The 21,607-nt window shown below is 50.1% G+C and overlaps 1 protein-coding gene across 2 annotated transcripts in view; it reads right to left on the reverse strand.

Annotated features, from left to right (window-relative positions):
• The window catches only part of WSCD1 (WSC domain containing 1), a 65,177-nt gene that overhangs the window by 9,401 nt on the left and 34,169 nt on the right, over nt 1-21,607 (reverse strand). For both annotated transcript variants that reach the window (XM_011994671.1, XM_011994670.1), the window contains exons 5-7: nt 18,424-18,545; nt 3,444-3,603; nt 2,272-2,436 (exon numbers count right to left, since the gene is read on the reverse strand). In XM_011994671.1, the coding sequence (XP_011850061.1) occupies nt 2,272-2,436; nt 3,444-3,603; nt 18,424-18,545 (447 nt within the window). The remainder of the gene's footprint in view (nt 1-2,271; nt 2,437-3,443; nt 3,604-18,423; nt 18,546-21,607) is intronic.

Here is a 21,607-nt window from a genome sequence, read left to right on the forward strand (position 1 = left end):
TATCCAGTCTTCCCAACACCATTTATTGAAGAGACTGTCCTTTTCCAAATGTATGTTCTTGGCTTCTCTGTCAAAAATGAGTTGGCTGTAAATGCATGGATTTATTTCTGGGTTCTCTATTTTGTTCTATGCGTCTGTTTTTATAGCAGTACCATGCTGTTTTTTGTCACTAAAGCTTTGTAACATATTTTCAAGTCAGCAGTGTGATGCCTCCAGCTTTGTTCTTTTTGCTCAGAGTTGCCTTGGCTATTCAGGGTCTTTTGCGGTTCCATACAAATTTTAGAATTGTTTCTTTCTGTTTCCATGAAGAATGCCATTGGTGTTTTGATAGGGATTATATTGGATCTGTTGATTGCTTTTGCTAGTATGGTCATTTTCCCAATATTAATTCTTCCAATCCATAAATGTGGGATGTCTTTCCATTTTTTGTGTGTCCTCTTTAATTTCTTAAGTGTTGTAGAGTTTTCTTTGCAGAGGTCTTTCATCTCTTTTATTAAATTTATTCATAGGTATTTTTTCATAGCTATCTAAATGGCACTGCTTTCTTGATTTCTTTTTCAGTAGTTCACGATTGGTATATGGAAATGCTACTGATTTTTGTATATTGATTTTGTATCCTGTAACTTTACTGAATTCATTTATCGGTTCTAAGGGTTTCTTGGTGACACCTTTAGGCATTTCTGTATGTAAGATCAGGCCATCTGCAAACAGGGACAAGTTGACTTCTTCCTTTCCAATTTGGATGCGCTTTGTTTCTTTTTCTTGCCTAATTGCTGCATAAGACTTCCATTACTAGGCTGAATAGACATCGTGAAAGCGGGCATCCTTGTCTTGTTTCAGTTCTTAGAGAAAAGGTTTTCAACCCTTTCTTCATTTGGTAAGATACTAGCTTTGGGTTTTTCACATATTGGCCTTCATTGTGTTGAGGTACATTCCGTCTCTATCTAATTTGTTGATTGTTTTTGCCATAAAGGGACGTCGAATTTTATCATTTATTTCTGCTCTGATCTTCATCATTTCTTTCCCTGCAGTACTTTTGGGTTTGGTTTGTTCTCGCTTTCCTAGCTCTTTGAGGTATGTCATTAGGTTGCTTATTTAAAATTTTTCTACTATTTTGACATAGGCATTTATTACTATAAACTTCCGTCTTAGAACTTCTTTTGCTGTATCCCATAGGTTTTGGTATAAAATTAAAAACACAGTTGAGAGCTCTGGTGACAGACTAGATCATTAATTTCATTCATTAAAAATTCATTTTAATTATTCAGCTAACAGATTCGTTTGGTTGTTTTTATGATATCTATTTCTATTGAATTTCTCATTCGGATCATAAAACGTTTTCCTAATTTCATTGAATTGTCTATTTGTATTCTCTTGTATCATGCTGAGTTTCCTTAAAATCATTATTTTAAATTACTTTTCAGGTATTTCATACATTTCATTTTCTTTTAGGTCTGTTACTAGAGAATTATGTCATGTTCTGTCCTTGCTCTTTTTTTTTTTTTTTGAGACGGAGTGTCGCTCTGTTGCCCAGGCTGGAGTGCAGTGGCGTGATCTTGGCTCACTGCAACCTCCGCCTCTCAGGTTCAAGCAATTCTCCTGCCTCAGCCTCCTGAGTAGCTGGGACTATAGGCGCCCGCCACCATGCCCGGCTAATGTTTGTATTTTTAGTAGAAATGGGCTTCACCATATCGGTCAGGTTGGTCTCAAACTCCCAACCTCAGGTGATCCACCCACCTCAGCCTCCCAAAGTGCTGGGATTACAGGCGTGAGCCACTGCGCCTGGCCTCCTTGCTCTTTCACGTTTCTTGTGTGACTGCATTGATATCTGCACATCTGGGGGGACAGTCACCTCTTCCAATTTTACGAAGGAGCTTTCATAGGAAAAGACTTTTTCTAGTAGATGTATCCTATAGCATGGGTTGGATAGCATGCTTAGGTTTTGGTTCTGGGTGGGGGAGTAGTGTAGTCTCAGTGTCATTTCCTTGTCTGTAATCAATATCAGTGGTGTCTGCAACTGCCTCAGTGGCCTAGATTGTGAGTGTTCGTGGATACAATGGTGTAACTTTGCTGTGGATGGGGACCACCAGGCAGGCTGGTCTTCAGTCCCTGAAGGGTGAGTATGGCACACAGTGGCTCCACCTACAGGTGGTTCTTATGTACACTCAAGTTTGAGATGCACTGCTCTAGTGCCCTGAGAAGCTTGCGTGAGAAGGTGACAGTTTGGTCACTGGGAGCTGCCTTCCATTGTCCCCTGTAGCTTTGACTTACCTTTGTTGTAGAGGGTTCCATCAAAGTAGTAGCTCCCTGTATAGAAGCCAGTGGCGTGCTCAATGAGGTGCCGTGCCCATGTGTTCCCAGCTCCTGGGAAGCTTGACAAAGCCACAAACACCTTGGATTTGTTAGGCAGGAACCTCCTGTCTGTACAACGAGTGTCTGAAAGTCCAAAAGTCATCACGGGGTTGGTTACTCACTTCCATTATGACTCACCAATTTACCACTAAACTCCCTTAGAGGGACTGAAGAATGAAGACTCCCGTTTAATAGATGAGGGAACCAAGACCCAAAGCAGGGAAGAGATCTTCCAACTATACCTTAGCTGCACAGGTCTGTGGCTAGTCAGAGGAAGCCCCGTGATGAGGCCTCCAAGACGGCAGTGCAGGAGTGGGATGGGAATCAGACACCCTAGGGACCCTCCACTCCCATTCTGTCTCTATGACCACAGCCAAACTCTTGCTCCTAAGTTAGCACAGATAATTCCAGATTCTACCAGGGGAAGTGGGAGGGGATTGAGGCTATGCTAAGCAAAGTGACACACCCAGGTACTATCAACAGTAAACCAGAGCTGTATTAATGACAGGCAAGTCATTCGTTGTGTCTCATCCCCAGGGGTGCTACAAGGAGCACATGAAATCACCAAGGGAAAGCCCCAAAACCTCCAGGGCTGTGCTGGGTCACAGTAGGCACTTGATAAAGGTGGTAACATCCCTCTTCACCTGCTCTTCTTTTCATCAGTTCCTAAGGTCAACAGGGGCAGACCTGATGCTCACACCAAGGAGGGTTCCCAGGTCCTGGAGGCACCAGTGGCCCCTGCAGCTCCTGGGATCCCATTCTTCCCACACTTCCCAATCCTACCATCTTTCTGTTGCTATCTCTCCGGAACCTGCCCCTCTCTGCTCATCCTCTTACCATTGTCATCCCGAGAGAGACTTAGATAAAAGGTCCAGTGTTTTTTAAAGTGAGTCCAGGATTCAGCCTCTGTGGAGGGTGGAAACCTGACCCTCCCCATTATCTCCACCACCCATCAAGATGCCAAGACCTTTACACAGACACCTGCCATACCTCATAGCTGTATGCTTGGCCATGACTGGCATCTCCCAACGCTGGAAGCTCTCCCCACCCCCAGACCAAATGCCACTACCAGTCGGGGATGCAGAACCCACCTTGCACAGGCGTCTGGTAGACCTCACAGTATTCTGCCAGCCTCTGTGCCTCAGGGTCCTGGCCACATAGTGAGCTGTCCATGGCATCACGCAGGTTGAACTGGGGGGTAGGGTAAGCACAGTAGCATTCCCAGCCCCTGAGAATGGCCAAGGGGAACTCCTGCCAGGGAAAGATAAGAAGAGAAGCACATTGAGTGAATTTGAGGGTCCTGCTTCCCAGGGCTCAGGAATGGGATGAACATGGATGATGTACGGCCAGCTGTATAGAATCCACAGGGATGACCACCATCCTTCTACCACTATGCTCTGTGCCCAGTTCCGGAGAGACAAAGCTCAACAAGACGTGAGCTTCAAGTAGCTCAAGTAGCCCTTGTTCTTACAAGCACAGCCCTACTTGGTTGGTTCCTTGACAAGTCAACAGTATGAGCAGCAATATGACTGAGGGGTGAGTGACGTGAAGAAAGCAGGGGACAGAAGCTGGAACCATGCTTTTGAGACTCCAAGGCATTTGCCAGGAGTGCCAGGGATAGAAAGGGCACTCTGGGCAGGGGCATCCATAGGAGTGGATGTCTGCATGGCACAGAGCAGGGCAGATCAGCTGGCACAGGGCTGCCCAGGGCTCCACGTGTCACACCACTAATGAACAGACCTCGAGCCCTGAGAGAGGACTGAGATTCCCTCCGGCCCTCCTTGGCCAGCCACCTCCCTGGAAAGACACCAAAACCACCTCTCCTGCCAGATGCCCCAGTGCAGGGTGCAGAGATTCTCATATAGTCATCTTTCCAAAGACGGAAGGGGCGGAGAAGAACAGACGTTGTTCCTGCCCGAGATGCTCACCCCAAGGAGGATTCTTAAAAAATGGAGGGGGGCCCTGTCAGGGGTAGGAGAGAGGAGTCGCCTCACTCTGTGGGCCAGCCCAGCTCCCAGCAGTCTTAAGTGGGTCCTTGTTCCCCTTTAGGGAGGCCGCACCACACCTTGAAGAGAGCTGGTGGCTGGCATCCTGAAGGTGTGAAAGCAAATTCCAGCTCACTTGCCAGGCACCCTTGAGCAAGGTGCCTAACCTCTTTGAATGTCATCACTGAAAAAAGTAATAAAATCTGCCTTGTAGGTTTATGGTGAGGACTAAATGAGACGGGTCCAAAGTGCCTAGCACTGGGCCCGCCACGCTATACCTCCAGGGAGGAAGAGGTCATGCTCGACCTCCTTAACCCTCTGGGCATCAGCTGTGTCTTGCTCAAAAATATATCCACCCACCACTCCCACATGTATAGGAAAGTCCTCGCTCTGCCCCAGGCACTAGCCCCTTTTCATCTCTTCCCTCTCTGCATCCTATAGTCGGAGATGCTAGGCCTTTGGGAGCGTAGAGAGATGAGAGAGTAATCTGCGAGTGTGTGTGCCAGGGAGGGAGGCAGTGGGTGGAGAAAGCTTCTCACTGCTAAGGGAAATGCTGCAGAAACCTTTTTATTTTTTGCCCACAGCAAAAATCTCATAAATAAATAAGAAAAAGAAAATCAATAGCATTTTTTGAGCATGGCTAGGTAAAGCTGAGGATTTTGGCACTCATAAAAGACAACAGACTGAGTCCCATGCAAGCGAAGATGACGCAGGGCCTGGGGCATTGGTGGGACGATGGGTATCTTTGGGGGGAGTGGGGGAAATGCTGCTGGAGGTTGCCCCCCGCTGTCAGGCTGTTCTTGTAAGCGCAGGCCACATGCTCCCCTAGGTGCCAAGCAGCCCCCAGGAAAACCTCCCCCTACTCGCCTCATCCTTCTTCAAGCTGAGGAGGCACCTGCGCTGTGAGTAGGTATACGATGGACTATCGAACTTCAGTGGTACCTCCAACTAGACCCATCCTCACGGCCGCCACACCACTCTTCTGTGGAAAGTGAGAGCTGGGCCCTGACCCTCAATCTCCACACTGCTGGCTTTTCTAGAAGCAAGTTTCCCCGGTGATGTGAATTCGTGAAAAGCAACTTCAAGAATTGCCACCTCCGGTCTCTACAGCTTCATCCACCCTCTATCACAAAACCCTCATCCTGCCTCATTCCACACCAACACCTTCATCACAGTGACAACAGAAACAAGCAGCGCGGGTGTCCACAGCACACAGCGGGCCGTCTGTGTCTCAGGCACCTCTGTCCATGCTGGCTGCTATGGGCTGCACTGTGTCCCCCAAATTCATATGTTGAAGTCCTAACCCCAGGGTCTTAGAATGGGACCTTATTTGGATGTAGGATCTTTTTTTTTTTTTTCTTTTTGAGACAGAGTCTCACTCTGTCGCTCAGGCTGGAGTGCTGTGGCACGATCTCAGCTCACAGCAACTTCTGCCTCCCCAGCTCAAGCGATTCTCCTGCCTCAGCTTCCCAAGTAGCTAGGACCACAGGCATGCTCCACCACGCCTGGCTCATTTTTGTATTTTTAGTAGAGACGGGGTTTCACCATGTTGGCGAGTCTGGTCTTGAACTCCTGACCTCAGGTGATCCGCCCACCTCAGCCTCCCAAAGTGCTGGGATTACAGAGATAATTAAGTTCAAATGAGGCCATCAGGGTAGGCTCTAATCCAATATGACAAAGGTCCTTACGAGAAGAGGAGGTTAGGACACGGCCAACACACAGACCAAGGGACAAGCACACAAGGACACAGTAAGAAGGCTGCCATCTGCAAGCCAAGGAGAGAGGTCTCGGAAGAAACCAACCCTCCTGAGACCTTGATCTCAGACTTTCAGCTTTCAGACTGAGAAAATAAACGTCTGTTGTTTACACTGCCCAGTCTGTGGCACTCTGTCACGGCAGCCAAGCTGACCAATGCAGTAGCTTCCTTGCTGTTCCCTGACTTCTCCACTCATGATCCGACCTCAGGGCCTGTGCACTTGCTGCTCCCCCTGCCAGGAATGCCCTTCGCCCAGATACCTTCATAGTTCTCTCCCGCACATCCTTCAAGTCGCTTTCTCCATGGGGCCTTCTCCGGCCACTCCCTTTTCAAGTTGCAAACTCCTCCCACCATCACCAACACATCCTATTCCCTCACCATGCTTTCCAGTTTTGTGTAATAACCTGTCTGATGACATGCTCTGATCCCAGGTGTACCATTCAACCAAGACAGGCAGCACATCCGTGACACCAGAGGCCCCTCTCCCCATTCACTGTCATCCTGCCCTCCCCAGAACAACCACTTTTCAGATTTCTATCGCCACGGATTCGTTTTATCTGTACTAAAACGTCATATAAATAGAATCACCCAGCACATGTTTTCGTGTACCTGGCGTCTTTCATTCAGAAAAGTATTTGTCAAATCCATCCATGTTGTTATCTGCGTCTGTGGATCATTCCTTTTTCATTGCTGTGTAGTATTCCATCCAACGATGCACTGGTTTGTTGATTCATCCACTTGTGGATGGACATCTGGGCTGTTCCCAGTTTTTAGCGATTGTGAATAAGGCTCCTCCAAACATTCTTGCACAAGCCTTTCAGTCCATAAATGTTTGCATTTCTCATGAGTAAACACCTACGATTCCTACTTCCTTTTCCTCCACGACATGCATCACCATACAACGTACTATATAATTTACTTATTTACCTGGTTGGTTGGTTGCCTCTTTCCACAAGAACATAAGCAGCGTTGTTGTGTTTTTTGTGTGCTTTGTTATATTCTCAGAATCTGGGAAAGTGCCTTGCACATGGCAGATGCTCAATAAATGTTTGATGGATGAAGAAATGAATGAATGAATGAATGAATGAAGAAAGAAAGAAATGAATGAATGTCCCTTCCAAATCCCAACCACACCAGAAGCTGCTGGAAACTAACTTGGGTCTGATTTTTCTGCTGGTCATTTAACTGCACCACAGGCATGAGGGAGAAGAAAGCCCGCTCTCTCTAAGCAAATCTTCCCCATATCAGAAAGCCCGGAGCGGGCTCTGCTGTCCTGGGATTCCTGTTCTGAGGAAAAAAAATTTCACCAGCCTATGGTAAATCTACTCAAGGCACGTTGGCTCCGTCTCCCTCCCCAGCAGTAACAGCACCGCTGACGTTGATGCCTCACAATCTTATATCCCAGGGCTGGAGAATGGGCTGCCCCCAGCAGTGACCCGAACCTTTTTGCTTCCTTGAGTGGATTAAACTGTCAAGTTTCCGGGTGTTTGCAGAGCGACGGGAGAGCTGCAGACAGTAATGTGCTTTTATTTACAACATCACCGCTTCAGCAACATCACCGGATTCTGAAAACACAGAACAATTTTCAGCCCCTTGGGCATTTCTAGGACATGATTTCCATAAAAATTAAATATTGATGAATCTTCTCTCTCTGCCAACTTCCCTGCTCCCCCCACCCTACCCTACGCTTCAGTGAGAGAAAGAAGAGGAAAAAAGGATCCAAGAATGCAAGGCAGAAAAAGAAAGTGAGAAGATAGATGAGGGATTGTTTCAGACAGGTGAGGGGTGAAAGAAAGACCTGGCTCAGCCTGCGTCCGAGGGCAGAGAGGAAACGCATCCTCATCCTGATCGTGCATCTACAGCCTGAGCCTGGCTCGGTCTGAACGCAGGGCTAGTGCTGGGCTGGGCTGAGGTACGGGTGGGCACTCAGCCTGGAGCAAGGTCATGACTTAGCAAGGGCAGGGCTCGGGGCTGGCCAGGATCCACATGCAGGAGGCTTGGTCAAGGAGTGAACCTTCCTCCAGGTAAGACGTAAGGAGCAAGGCCCCAGGCGGGACCCCTGTAGCAAACCGGCCCCTCTGGGCATCATCTCCTCCATCGTCATTCCTGTTCTAGCACTTTTCTCAGGATCGCCAGGATTACACAGAATGACAGAGATTTCAGGGATCACAGAAGGGGAAATGGAAGCTGGGAGGTAGGCAGTGAAGAGCCCAGGATGCCCAGCGTGCCAGGTGAGTGGGAAAAGGAGCCAGCCTTCTGGACTCTGAGTCCAGGGCCTTGCCACATCAACACAGCTCAACTCCTGAGAGGCAAACACATGGATGCACTGGGTTTCCAATGAAATCTGCAAACCAGTGCGGAGGTTAGCTCTGCCAGTCTCTTGCCTCCAGAGCAGTTCCCTTTACTCCAGAGGCAGATCTGAATATTCAAGGTACAAAAAGGAAAAGGTACAAAAAGGAAAGAAGACACCCACAAAGATGACTTCAAGGATTGGGGACAAAGGGGGCAGAGTTTCGCTTTCAGGCATATGTCAGGTTGGCTGAAAACTTGTCCAGTGATGCTGTAACTGAGCACGGGGCCTTGTGATTTGGAGAGGCCGATGCTGGGAGTGGAACCAACCCAAAGCTTGTCACCAGGAACTGTGGGCTTTGAATCCCATCTGTGGACTGCCCATGAGCAACTGGGCATCGCTGAGCCTTGGCGTTATCTTCTGTAAAAGGGGCAGTTTAATGACTCAGGGCTCTTACAGAGTTTGGATGTGTGTCCCCTCCAAATCTCATATTGAAATGTGACCCCTAATGTTGGCGGTGGGGCCTGGTGGGAAGCATTTGATCATAGGGGCAGATACCTTATGAATGGCTCAGCTCCATCCCTTTGGTAATGAATGAGGGAGTTCTTGCTCTCAGTTCACGGGCAGCTGGTTGTTTATAGGAGCGTGGCACCCCCTCCCCATCTCTTTCTCCATCTCTCACCATGAGATATGCTGGCTCCCCCTTCACCTTCTACCATGATTGGAAGCTTCCTGAGGTCTCACCGGAAGCAGATGCTGGGGCCATACTCCTACAACTTGCAGAACCATGAGCCAAATAAACCTCTTTTCTTTATAAATTACTCAGCCTCAGGTATTCCTTTACAGCAATGCAAATGGGCTAACAGAGGCTCTGGAGTCTCTAGGTGTGAGTTTCAATTTAGCTGAATTGAGTCTTGGTTCCTCCACCCATATGGGGGATCTGGGGATTGAAATACTCTCGAAGTGCCTTTCAGAGAGTAGATACTCAGTAAACATGGATGGGCTGAGTCCAGGGGAGGCAAATGCATGGCGGCAGAGGCAAGGGCTTCCCCACACCCCCACAGCATCCACTTTTCTCTATGTAAAGAGCAGACACACCAGTCCCCTTCTCCGTGCGCTGTAGCACACACTCTAAACAGAGGCTGCAATATCCACTCTATGCATATGACAGCAGGCCAAGCATGATTGTTTCCGCAAATGTCAGAGTGTCTCCAGAGGACCCTGTGGGATGTCTCCAGGGGTGGGATGTCTCCAGGGGTGGGATGTCTCCAGGGGCGAATGGCTCTCTGAAGACCTGAGCCCCAGACAGCAGACCTACTTAACCCACCAACCCACCCCAGGCAACACCCTCCCTGTCAAAGCCAAACAAACATCCTTCACACAGAAGAGTGTGTGAAACACGGTGTGACTCAGAACCACCCAACCACTGGGATTCAGAGGTGCCTGGCTTTCCACTGACCTGGGAAAGGACTGGCTCTTCATCCCAGGAAGTTTCTCAAGCATCCTCCACACACTGAAAGAACTAGGGGATGCTGAATAATCACGACGATCATAAGCATTGTCCGGAACATTTGCTACTCCAGACACACCCCAAAACATAAATCACAAAACTGGTCGTGTCCACAAAGTTACTGAATCCTCATCACAGTCTGGTGAGGCACTTTCATCTCCACCCATCCCATTGAGCAGACGAGAAGACTAAGGCTCTGTGTTATGTGATCTGGCCAGGATCACAAAATGAGAAAGTGGCAGAGCAGGGATATGAACCCAGGTTACCATGATTCTAAAGCCCTTTCACCAGTTCAGAAGGATGAGGCTAGAACACACACTTCCCAAAATGTATGAAAAGTCTTAAAAGGGCTCATAAAATGTATCTATCTTTTGCCCCAGCAATTCCTTATCTGCCTGTATAGCCCAATGAAACACATGAATGTGCTCAAAGGTTTATCTTCAAGGATGTTTGTGGCAGCATTGTTTATAATAGCAAAAAGGAAAAAGAAAAAAAAGAAAGGAAATGGCCTAAATTTCCCTCAGGGGAGGACAGAATGCCAATAAGCCCTAAGGCATAGCACAGTGAAAGAAAATGCTCACAACATATTAAATGGGAAAAAAGAACAAATGTGAGAAGGAATGAGTCAATGTTTATAAAACAAATCATGTAGAGAACAAAAGACCAAAAAGATGTTCCATGTTATTAGTTGTTACAGGTGCATTCTATTTTTATTTCTGCACTTGGAAAATTTTCAAATTCTCTAAAATAGATATGTGTTAACCCTCCCCCCCAAAAAACAAACAATACATGTTTTTGGAAATACACACAGAGTACAGTATCAACAGGTTTACCACAGACATTTTATAAGCAATTCAAAGCATATCCAATAGCTCTTAGAATGACTACAGCATTCTGTCAAAGAGAAAATTCTTATTCTCAAGGCTCACAAAACCCAGACTCTTACACACCCAACCCTTGGCAAAAACATGAACTTGGGTGCTCCATGGAGACCATAAGGTTACTAGCTTGGATAGACTGCATCTATCGGGATCCAAGTGGATTTTGCAAGAACAGCTGCCCAGCTGAGAACAAACAGATTCCATATTAATGCATGCTTTTCCATTTGAAAGGTGGCTGGGTGAGCACCACCATTAAATGACCAAACAAACAAAAAAAAACTTAGAAGAAATGTCAATAGGAAAACATCCAGGTGACTAATGCATAAAGAATTCAGACACCCAAAAGAGGCTAAAAGAGGGGAAAAGGGAAGGGCACCACCTCTCTTCCTCCTCTCCCTGTGATTCCTTTATCAGCAGAATCACTAAAAGCTGCTGGGAGAACAAACCTCACATCACAAGGTATAATGGCTGGTGGAGTGTCTCACATTAGTAACCTATTTGCAGATGGTGTTAGATTTCGCTCATGGGCCTCCTTTCGGAGCACCCCCACAAATGGCCTATGTCCTTGAGCACAAATATCAGGCGACAAAACTAATTACCCCAGATCTGAATTGATAGCAGTGCAAATATTGAAGCTGCCCCCTGCTCACTCTCGCCTTGTGTTGAAACAAAGGAGCCAACAGGATCCTGAAGAGGACTGAGAATGAGCAGGTCTCTTTCCATCTCTAGTACGATCACAGGAAATTAGACAAGATCATTTGACTGGGCTTTAAAAACACATTACATTGGTCAAGTCCCTCTTGCTGGCAGAGAGTCAGATCATTAAGATGCGGATATCGCCTGGAATGTTCTTTTTCTGTCAAACTACACTCTTGGAGCTCCCCAAATCCATTTTCGCTAAGTAGCAAAAAACACTAGACATTTTATCTCGGGCCACAAATAAGCCTCAGATGGTGCTCAAAAGTGGGGGCACAACAAGGAACCCTCCCCCCTCTTTTCCTGTTTCCAAGCCCCACCTCTCACATCTGCTGCTCCTGGCCCCACAGCACGGCCAGCTCTAATTAAGCCCCAGCTTCCTACCCCCAGGCTCAGCTCTGCCCCATTTAACACTCTACTGTGAGAATTTTCCATCATCAAAGTCTTTGCAAACATTTTCAATGGTTGTATTGTAGTCCACTGTATGGCCGTGGCATAATTTAACCATTCCCACATCACAGGACATTTCAGCTTGTTTTTCGGCCAAATTAGGATGAGATAGAGCTGCCACTGGGACTGCCCGGCAGCCTCCACACCACTGGCCTTTCCAAAGAGGACGTGTTTGGCACTTCAGAGGAGGCAAATACAGCCAGACATCCCCGAATTCACCTCTCTTGCCACCCTTAACATTCAGGAGGGAAGAGAGGATACCATTCCCTGCGAAGAGGTCCCTGGCCTCTGCAGGTCTGGGTCTGATCAACTTCTAACCAATTTCACATCCATCAGATCTCAATGCTGGAGGCAGAATTTGCTTCTCCATCCTCAACAATGGTTGGAAGAGACCATTGCTCCCCAGGATTCAGCCCCACAGGGATATGGGCCATGCCTGGGCATGGCTGCCTGGCATCTTCAGGTGCCTCTCCAGGGCTGCGGTTCTCCACCGGGGGTGATTTTGCCCTCCAGAGGACATACGGCAACGTCTGGGGACTGTGTGTCACAATGGAGGGAAGATGTGCTATTGGCATCTAGTGGGTAGAGGCTAGGGATGCTGCTAGATATCCTACAACGCACAGACAGATCCCAACACGAGTATTATCCAACCCCAAATGCCAACAGATCCAAGGCTGTGAACCCCTGCTCTAGAGTGAAGTCAGAATTCCAGCAAAATCCCCGCCAGGCATCTGCAGAGCTCAGAGCTGAGGGTTTAACCGTTCAGAAGGTTTGAGTTCAAGTTACACCCACATCCAGGGGCGAGACAAGGGAGAATGGATGGACAGTCTGGGAGCCAAAGGCTCGCTCCGTTGGGCGGACAGTGGTTTTAAAGGCACGACATCCAGAGCACTGTTCTTGCCCTACCTGAAATCCCTAACTCCAGAACCAGGTCCCAGGTCGACTTCTGCGGCAGCTTTGCCACGGCATCTCTGAGGGTGCCCCTGAGAAAGGCTGTCTCCAGAAGGATCTGAGGAGAACCTCCCTCCTGCATTGGACAGGCCAGCTGCCTCACCCCACCCCCAACCCTATCCATGCCTCATCCTCCTCCCTGGAGGTTCCCACTTCTTCCTTCAGGCCCCCACATCCTCTCTTGTGGATTCCAACCCTTAGTGGTGTCCTGTGGTGTCTCTTAGACCTACTCCCTCCTTTATTAGCTCTCATCCTCTCCCTGCTCCACAACATCCTACCTGCAGCTATAAAGTGCCACACAAGCCATACCAGCCCCTCCCTGCCACACCAACAGTAGCTCCCTCCCACCCACTGAAAAAGGTCTAAACCTCGAGTCAGGCATCCAAGTGAGACGGCTCTGATGACTGCAGGAACACCAGGGTTCTTGGTCTCGTGCCGGTTTAGATACCGGGTGGGGTGATTTTAAGGAGTGAAAAGTTTAATAGGTAAGAAAGAAGGAAGAAGAAAACAGCTCCCCCATACAGAGACGGGGGGGGGGGGTTTGAACAATGAGAAAACCCCCGAGCGCAGCGGAAAAGTGGCTGCTTATATTGGGATGCTGGAGGAGGCGGTGTCTGATTTCCATAAGGCCCAGGGGATTGGTTTGATCAGGTGTGTCATTTCCGTAGCCCTCGAAAAACCTGGCCCTCCCACCTTAGCCCTTTACTATGCAAATGTAGGTCGCCATGATGTTCGAAACACATGGTGTTATCTGGAGGTGGCTATGACACTTGGTACACCTGGTGACAAGGAAAAGACGGCGGCAATCACCATACTGAGTGAACCCCGTTTCTTTTTTTTGTTTTTTTGAGACAGAGTCTTGCTCTGTCACCCAGGCTGGAGCGCAGTGGTGCCATCTTGGCTCACTGCAACCTCTGCCTCCTGGGGCAAGGTGATTCTCCTCCCTCAGCCTCTCCAGTAGCTAGGCCTACAGGCAGGCGCCATCATGCCCAGCTAATTTTTTTTTTTTTTTTCTCTTGAGACAGCGTCTAGCTCTGTCACCCAGACTGGAGTGCAGTGGCGCAATCTTGGCTCACTGCAAGCCCCACCTCCCGGGTTCACGCCATTGTCCTGCCTCAGCCTCCTGAGTAGCTGGAACTACAGGTGCCCACCACCACGCCTGGCTAATTTTTATATTTTTAGTAGAGATAGGGGGGTTTCACCATGTTGGCCAGGATGGTCTCGATCTCTTCACCTCATGATTCGCCCACCTCGGCCTCCCAAAGTGCAGGGATTACAGGCGTGAGCCACCACACCCGGCCCTTTAAGCCGCCTTTTCTGTTAGAAAAGAGATGGTTTGGGGGTTGTTTCTTATTACAGGAAAATTTCCACCCAGAACCTTACAATCTGCCTAAAATAACTTTCTTAATAACTCTTACATCACAAGGCCCTCTGCAATTTGTGCCCCCTGACCTTTCACAGCACCCCAAGTAACCCTGCACGCTGGACCCCTGGGCTGCTTTCCCGCCACCTCGTTCCTACTCAGCAGTTACCTCCTCTTGGAACACACTCCTCAATCCCCTCAGCCACCTGCCGACACCGCCCTGCATCCTCCAGCTCCAACCCTTCCCAAAAGTTGCAACCATCTTCCTTTCTCAGCCTCCTTCCAAGCCTTCCTCACCCCCTTCAGGCACTGCCCTTAATCTGCCTCCAGTGACAGTCACCTGCCCCTGGCTGTGCCCAACGTCTCAGCCCTTGCATTTTGCCAAGTCCCACTGAATATGTGCGGCCGATACCCACGTTAAACTTTAAAGCTGTTAAACTTTAAAGCTGGAAATGATGACGCTGTTCCTCACAGCTGCAAATGGTGCAGCCCTAAACAATGGAACTCAGGAAACGCCACCCTCCCAGCCCCATCCCACCACGCAGAGGCGGCCGGATAAGGATCTGGTGTCAGCACCGACCCCAATGCGGTGAGCGCGGAGGACAGAGGTTGTGTCTGAGAAATCTGGATGCCCTTTCCATGTAGTTCTGACCCAAACAACTCACGACTGCTCCGGCCAGAGCAGAGAAGGGAACTTGTCCTTGAAATGCACGGTGAGGGGAGATGGACAAGGTGCTAAGGTGTAATGGCACAAGACACCAAGAGCCTGCATGTATCTTCCGGCACGTGCTCCGGTGTGAAACTGCAGCGATCTGGATTTATGCCAGTAAATACGAAGAAAGGCTGAAAATACAAGTTGAAGAGTTTTAAGTCTTTACATTCTGCTCTGTAATCACAAATACGAACTCTCTGGACTGGCTGGGCACAGTGGCTCGTGCTTGTAATCCCAGCACTTTGGGAGTGGGGAGGGCAGACTGCTTGAGCCCAGGAGTTCAAGACCAGTCTGGGCAACTTGGTGAGACCCCCGTCTCTGCAAAAAATACACAAACAAATTAGCTGGGCATGGTAATGGGTGCCTGTAGTCGCAGCTACTCAGGAGGCCAAGGTGGGAGGATCACTTGAGCCCAGGAGGCAGAGGCTACAGTGAGCTATGATCACACCATGGCACTCTAACCTGGGCAACAGAGCAGGAAAAAAAAAAGAACTCTCTGAGCCCTAACGAGGTACCCAAAGGGAGGAGCCCCAGAAAACTGAGGCATCTACCTAAAATGCTGCTTTGAACCCCCCAACACACACAAAAGACAGGTTATGAGGGTGCCTTGCCTCCCCCTCACACATCACTGATCGGGGTATAAAGTGAATACAATCCTTGCCAAGGACAACTTGGCAAAGTTTACCAAAATGATTAAGACACTCAGTCTTTGACCCAGCATCTCCAAGGAATATTTTTCTTACAGATTCACTCATACAAAGTGATCTATGTACATACACGGGCAGTCCTTGCCGCATTGTTTGTGAAGGCTGGAAGTAGGCGAAATGCTGAACAGCAGGGAACTGGTTAAATACATGATAGGACATCCGTGTAATGGTAAAAAAGCATGAGAAAGCATTCTGTGTCGCGTTGCGGGACAATCTCTGAGACAGGCTGTCCAGTGAAGGGTTCAGTGCAGAAAGGCAGGGGCAGCTCCTTCCCCGCTGCGGGGCTGATTACAGAATAGGCAAGGATGCGGCTGCTTGAAGATTCAGTCTCTGTGGAAGTAGACATGAGAAGCCAGGACAATCTAGGCAAGGAAAGGCATGGAGTGAGAGGAAGGCTTCCCTGCTATGCCCTTTGGCGTCTTCATTGTGCTCCAAGTAAGCACGTTCCTATTTAAAAATAGTCCGAAACACTAATGGCTCATGGCCACTCCTTTCTTTTCCTCCTCTTCCTCCTCGTCTTCTCTGTCTCTTCCCCCTTCCATAACACCAAGTGGCAGCAGTATGTAAAAGCACGGGCTGTGTGTGGCGTCAGGAGCAGGGCCTGCAAAGCCGGCCGCTCTGTGCCTGTGTGTGAAGGCTCTCAGCTCTGCACACCTGCCCAGCCTCTCGCAGCAAGCAGGGATCTGAGTATCTCCCATTGGGAGCTACCGGGAGGATCAAAGCAGATAATCCCCCGCAGGAAGGCTCCCAGTGCCGTGCCCAGCACACAGCAGGAGTCTCCAAACTGGTTGCTCAAGGGCGGCCTGCTTTCAGCCTGGTCTGGCCCACAGAGTTCCTTTGATTCCAACGAGAGGGCCTCTCAAGGGAAGTGCTCTGAGCTAGAGGTGCGAGGGAAGCCCTGGGAGGGTGGCTCATCCTCCTGAGAGCACCAGCAGGGCTGGCAGCTGAGCGGGCATCCTTGCTGCCTCTACCCATCGCTCTGCTCCCACGAGGAGGAGACAGGATGAGGAGGTCCCCAGGCCAGATGTCTGCAAATCAACCAACTGCCTTTGTGGCTCATTTCATTGTGTTGTGGGTATCCTGATGCCCAAGACATCCTTGGCTGTGGCTTTGGAAACGCTGGTGATGCAGGAGAACCACTTCAAAGGATGCACTTGGACGAGAAGAAAGCACATGTGAAAGGCTTTATTCTCCAGTCCCCTCCAAGGGAGGCGTCCCCAGAGCGCGGTGGAACACGGGAAGCAGGGAGAGTGGGAGTAGGGGGTGCAGCAGCAGAAGGCTGTGCTGCTCCTGCAGGTCTGGTCATATCTGCTCTCATTGAAGTCCACCCCTGCACCCTTCAACCCCAAGCAGACTATGGAGCTATCTGAGTTCAAATCCTGACCCTACCACTTACTGGCTGTGTGACCTCAGGCACACGCCTCCAACTCTCTGCCTGTTTTATCACCGGGAAGACGCAGATACTCACAGCACCTACGCTGTACGGTTGGTAGGAGGATTACATGAGTTAACCCATAAAGCGCGTGGAATAGTACCTGGCATGGAATGAGTGATTAAGAATGGCAGCTTCTTGCCGGGCGCGGTGGCTCAAGCCTGTAATCCCAGCACTTTGGAAGGCCAAGACGGGTGGATCACGAGGTCAGGAGATCGAGACCATCCTGGCTAACACGGTGAAACCTCGTCTCTACTAAAAAAAAAAAAAATACAAAAAACTAGCCGGGCGAGGTGGCGGGCGCCCGTAGTCCCAGCTACTCGGGAGTCTGAGGCAGGAGAATGGCGTGAACCCTGGAGGTGGAGCTTGCAGTGAGCTGAGATCCGGCCACTGCACTCCAGCCTGGGCGACAGAGCGAGACTCTGTCTCAAAAAAAAAAAAAAAAAAAAAAAAAAAAAGAATGGCAGCTTCTGTTGATTGTCATCATCGTCATCATCATCCTGGCCAAGGCCATCCTCTCGCCTTAGCCCTCCTCTTGCCTTAGCCCTGTTCTGCTACATTGCCAAGTACCAAAGCCACATTGAGGGTACTGCAACCCCAGCATATGTCAAACAGCCCCAGCACCAAGCCTACTGCCACAGAAGGCCATTTCTAGAGCCACAGCATCCGCCCCAATCTGGAGTCTGCTGGACTGCAGCCTGAGATCTCAGAGTTCCTTGGACAGAGTCTGCTGGGTCTCCCCAGCCTTGCTTCACACACTCCTGGCCCTGCTTTTCGCAAGGCCCCTCTGGCCTTGACCAACTTTCCCCACCCCAGAGCTGGCATACAATGCAGGGTCAGTGGCCTTCGGTGCCTAGCCCTGCCCCTCCACGGGGTCATGCTCTACTCCTCAGCTCAGACTGAACCAACGATGCAAGTGTGGCTGCAGCCCCTGTCATCAGATTCACAGTCCAACACTGTCAGCACCAATAACAGAAAATCCATCAGCTATCCCCAAGTCCCGAGCCAGCATCTTCTGGCTTCCAAACCAAGTCGATTTAACATCTGACACTTGTGCCAAGAGTTGGCATCCAGAAAGGCACTCTCCTTTCGGCTCCTTCCATCCGCCTTGCTGACAATTCCCCACCCAGCCTCACATGGCGGACAGAGGCGAAGGGCTCCCTGCCGGTTCCCTCTGTGGCACCTGCTGTATGCCTGCCTCCCACCCATGCCCGCATCCTCTGCTCCCATCTGGACTGCCAGAGTGGACACCCGCAGCCCAGCACAGGCATCCCAGTCTCTTGGGACCACCACACACACTTAAAGGAAACGGGTTGTGAAATGATCATTTGGTCTTACTTTCTGGGAACAAAAGCCCGAGCAAGTCTCCACGGTCACATTGGCTTGTATCAGGGAGCTGGGGAAGGCGTGTGTCATGTTCTCTGGCAGTTGGAAGCACCCGCGGTAGGTGGCGGTCCGCCCTGTGGGGAAAGAGAGGGGTTTCTGGTAAGAGACGGTGTCCAGTTGTTGGTGCCTGGCACCAGGGAAAATGCTGGCTTTAGGTCCCGAGACAGGTATAAATAAACTGAGGAGGCGCAGATTTCAAATCAGGGAGGGAAAACGGCCCTGGGTGGGACATAGTCATGCTGCACTCCTAAGAGAAACCGGGCATCAGGACCTTGACTGTCCAGGGTCACCTACAAGGGACCACGTGGCTGAAACTGCAGCACTCAGCTCTTGCTTCTGTCAGTTCTCCATAAGTCATTCCTTCCTCCCTTCTTCCTTCCCTCCCTCATCCCTCCCTCCCTCCCTTCCTTCTTTCCCTCTCTTGCTTCTGCCAGTTCTCCTAATGCATGCATATCTTCCTTCCTTCCTTCCCTTGCTTCTGTCAATTCTCCATAATGCCCTTCCTTCTTTCCTTCCTTCCTTCCTTCGTTCGTTCCTTCCTTCCTTCCTTCTCTTGCTTCTGTCAATTCTCCATAATGCCCTTCCTTCTTTCCTTCCTTCCTTCCTTCCTTCCCTCCTTCCTTCCTTCGTTCGTTCCTTCCTTCCTTCCTTCTCTTGCTTCTGTCAATTCTCCATAATGCCCTTCCTTCTTTCCTTCCTTCCTTCCTTCCTTCCCTCCCTCCCTCCTTCCTTCCTTCCTTCCTTCCCTTGCTTCTGTCAATTCTCCATAATGCCCTTCCTTCTTTCCTTCCTTCCTTCCTTCCTTCCTTCCTTCCTTCCTTTCCTTCCTTCAACAAATTTGGATGGTGCAGTTACCAGGTGCCAGATTCCTTCCATGGTAGGTGACCTGACAGGCTGATCCTGTGAAAAATCCGATATCTTCCCAGAAGACGCATTAAAAGAAAAGCAGACATGGAAATCTGAAACCCGGCCAGGTTTGCTCTTGCCGTGCCATTGGAGTCATCCCACTGCTTTGCCTCTGTGCAAGGTTTGCCTCTCTCTGATCTCGAACTCCCACTCAATTTCTAGGAACACTCCTCAAGCCCATGTTACAAAGAAGCCTCCCGCCAAGCCTCCTGCTGCTCTGTAGAACCTCCAGGTGGAAACGTCCCGTGCCCTAGCTGGCTTCCTCGGAGCTGAACGAACTTTCTGGAATGTTCTTGCATCAACTGCTCCTATTTCTTCCAGACTCGTCAGGGTTTCTCTAGACGGCATCCTGATTCTTACCCCATGCTCCTCGCCACACGGGGTCTCCCAGGGCTGAGCATCTCCCCCGGCTCTCTAGCTGCCACACCACGTGGTGCAAGCAGAAACCGTCTCACCAGCCAGAATCCACCAAGTAGGACCAAACCCTGGATCTGGAAGCTCATCTCAATTGACCACAGCACTGAGGTCCATGTGTCAGGGCACGACCTATTAGGGCACAGACACCAGCCTAGTGTGAGGAAAACACCAGGGCTTAGGGTCATAAGTGCTTAGGTTCAAGTCCTTGCACTGCCAGTGACTAGCTCTGCAACTCTGCCATGTCTCGCGCTCAGACTCTCAATTTCCTCAGCTACATACAGCGTAGCTCCTAGGGTGGTCATGAGGAACAATGTATACCCACGCATATCCCCTGATGGGGCCGCGTCTCCCCACTACCACGTTTCTGCCCTGGCTTTTGGTGTCAAGGTCGAGGGTGGTGGCAGGTGCTGGGCTCACAAAACTCTTTCCTGTTCTTTGGCATGATTGGAGCCTCAAAGAACAAACATTGCAATGGACTGGGCACTGGTCCTCAACCAGCTCCACAGGGGTAGAAGAGACAATGGGGAGAGTCAGCAGGGCAGGCGTGATCCAGAGATGGGGGAGGGATCAAGATTCCAGCAAGCCCCGGGCCACAGGGAGAGACAAAAGGGGGCCACGGGGCCTCCAGAACACAGCTCCTGAGGGGAGGCTACATCCTGGGTGACCCCTGTGTTCTCCACACCCAGCCCCGATCCCGACACACAGCAGGCACCCACTATGTGCTGAGCGAATGAATGAACTGAATGAGATAAAGCAGGAAGGCACTGCGTATACTGCAACAGGTGAGCGATCCGTGAGCCGCTAAAGAAGGAAGCCTTGGCTGCCTCTGATGCAACTCTCAGGATACAGGTTGTCACTTGGTACAGTCCGGTCTCCCTCACTCCCCAGGAGGGAGCCTGAGGGCCACTTGGGGCAGAATGATGCCTCCAAGGCGAAGACGTTGATGACTTGCTCAGAACCCACTCTGATTCCAATCTGGGGAGCACATTCATGGGTCTTACTCCTTGTGAATGTTCCTTGCTGGCAGAAGCTGCAGCTCACAATGGTGGTCACCTGGTCACCTCTTGATCCTGTCAGTTCCTCCCCTCAAGAAGGGGGCAGGAAGGCAAGGGTACCTCACAGGGCGCTCCACAGCCTGCCCACAGGGGCAGCTAGGACACCATCTTCAACACTAACCATGACAGCAAGTCCAGCCAACTCCAGATCTAGGGCTGGCTTGAATGATTGGACCATCTGTCTCTTAATCCATGGGTGACCTAAAGCAAAACAACTGCCTCTCAGAACCAATGACTGGGCAGGCGGGTGGGGCTGGGAGGGCCACCAGGAGTCCACATATAGAATTGGTCTTACTTGGGGGTAGGAATGTTGTTTGAAACCAAAGAAATAAAAGCTCCAAGAAGCCAGCGTGGAGCCGTTTGGTCTTCAGGAAGCCTATTTGGATGTCCACGTGGCAGGACAGGACTCTGCCCGTGTGCCATGGCGAACCTCTGGGTGAGGTCAGAGCCTGGCAGAGTAGGTGTCGATGAGAAACTGTCGAGTTAATGGTGTCACTGGTGAACCTGTAAGCTAAACGGTGTGTTGTCAGTTTCTCCACCCCTGTCCCCATTTGCCCCATCTGGAACCCTGAGCTCCCAGACACATCCTGTTTGAATGCAAGAGGCACCTAAGAAGCACCGGTCAGCTGGGGTCAAACACGGAGCAGCTCTCCCTGGCACTGGGACCCCACAGATAGCTGCCAGCCCGGGTGGCTTTTAGGTTCAGCCACGGTTATCAGGGCTCGGCTTTTGTGCTGCTTGGAAAACCCATTCCCTGC

The sequence above is a fragment of the Mandrillus leucophaeus genome, unplaced genomic scaffold (genome assembly GCF_000951045.1).
Source record: "Mandrillus leucophaeus isolate KB7577 unplaced genomic scaffold, Mleu.le_1.0 Scaffold46, whole genome shotgun sequence".
Lineage (NCBI taxonomy): Eukaryota > Metazoa > Chordata > Mammalia > Primates > Cercopithecidae > Mandrillus > Mandrillus leucophaeus.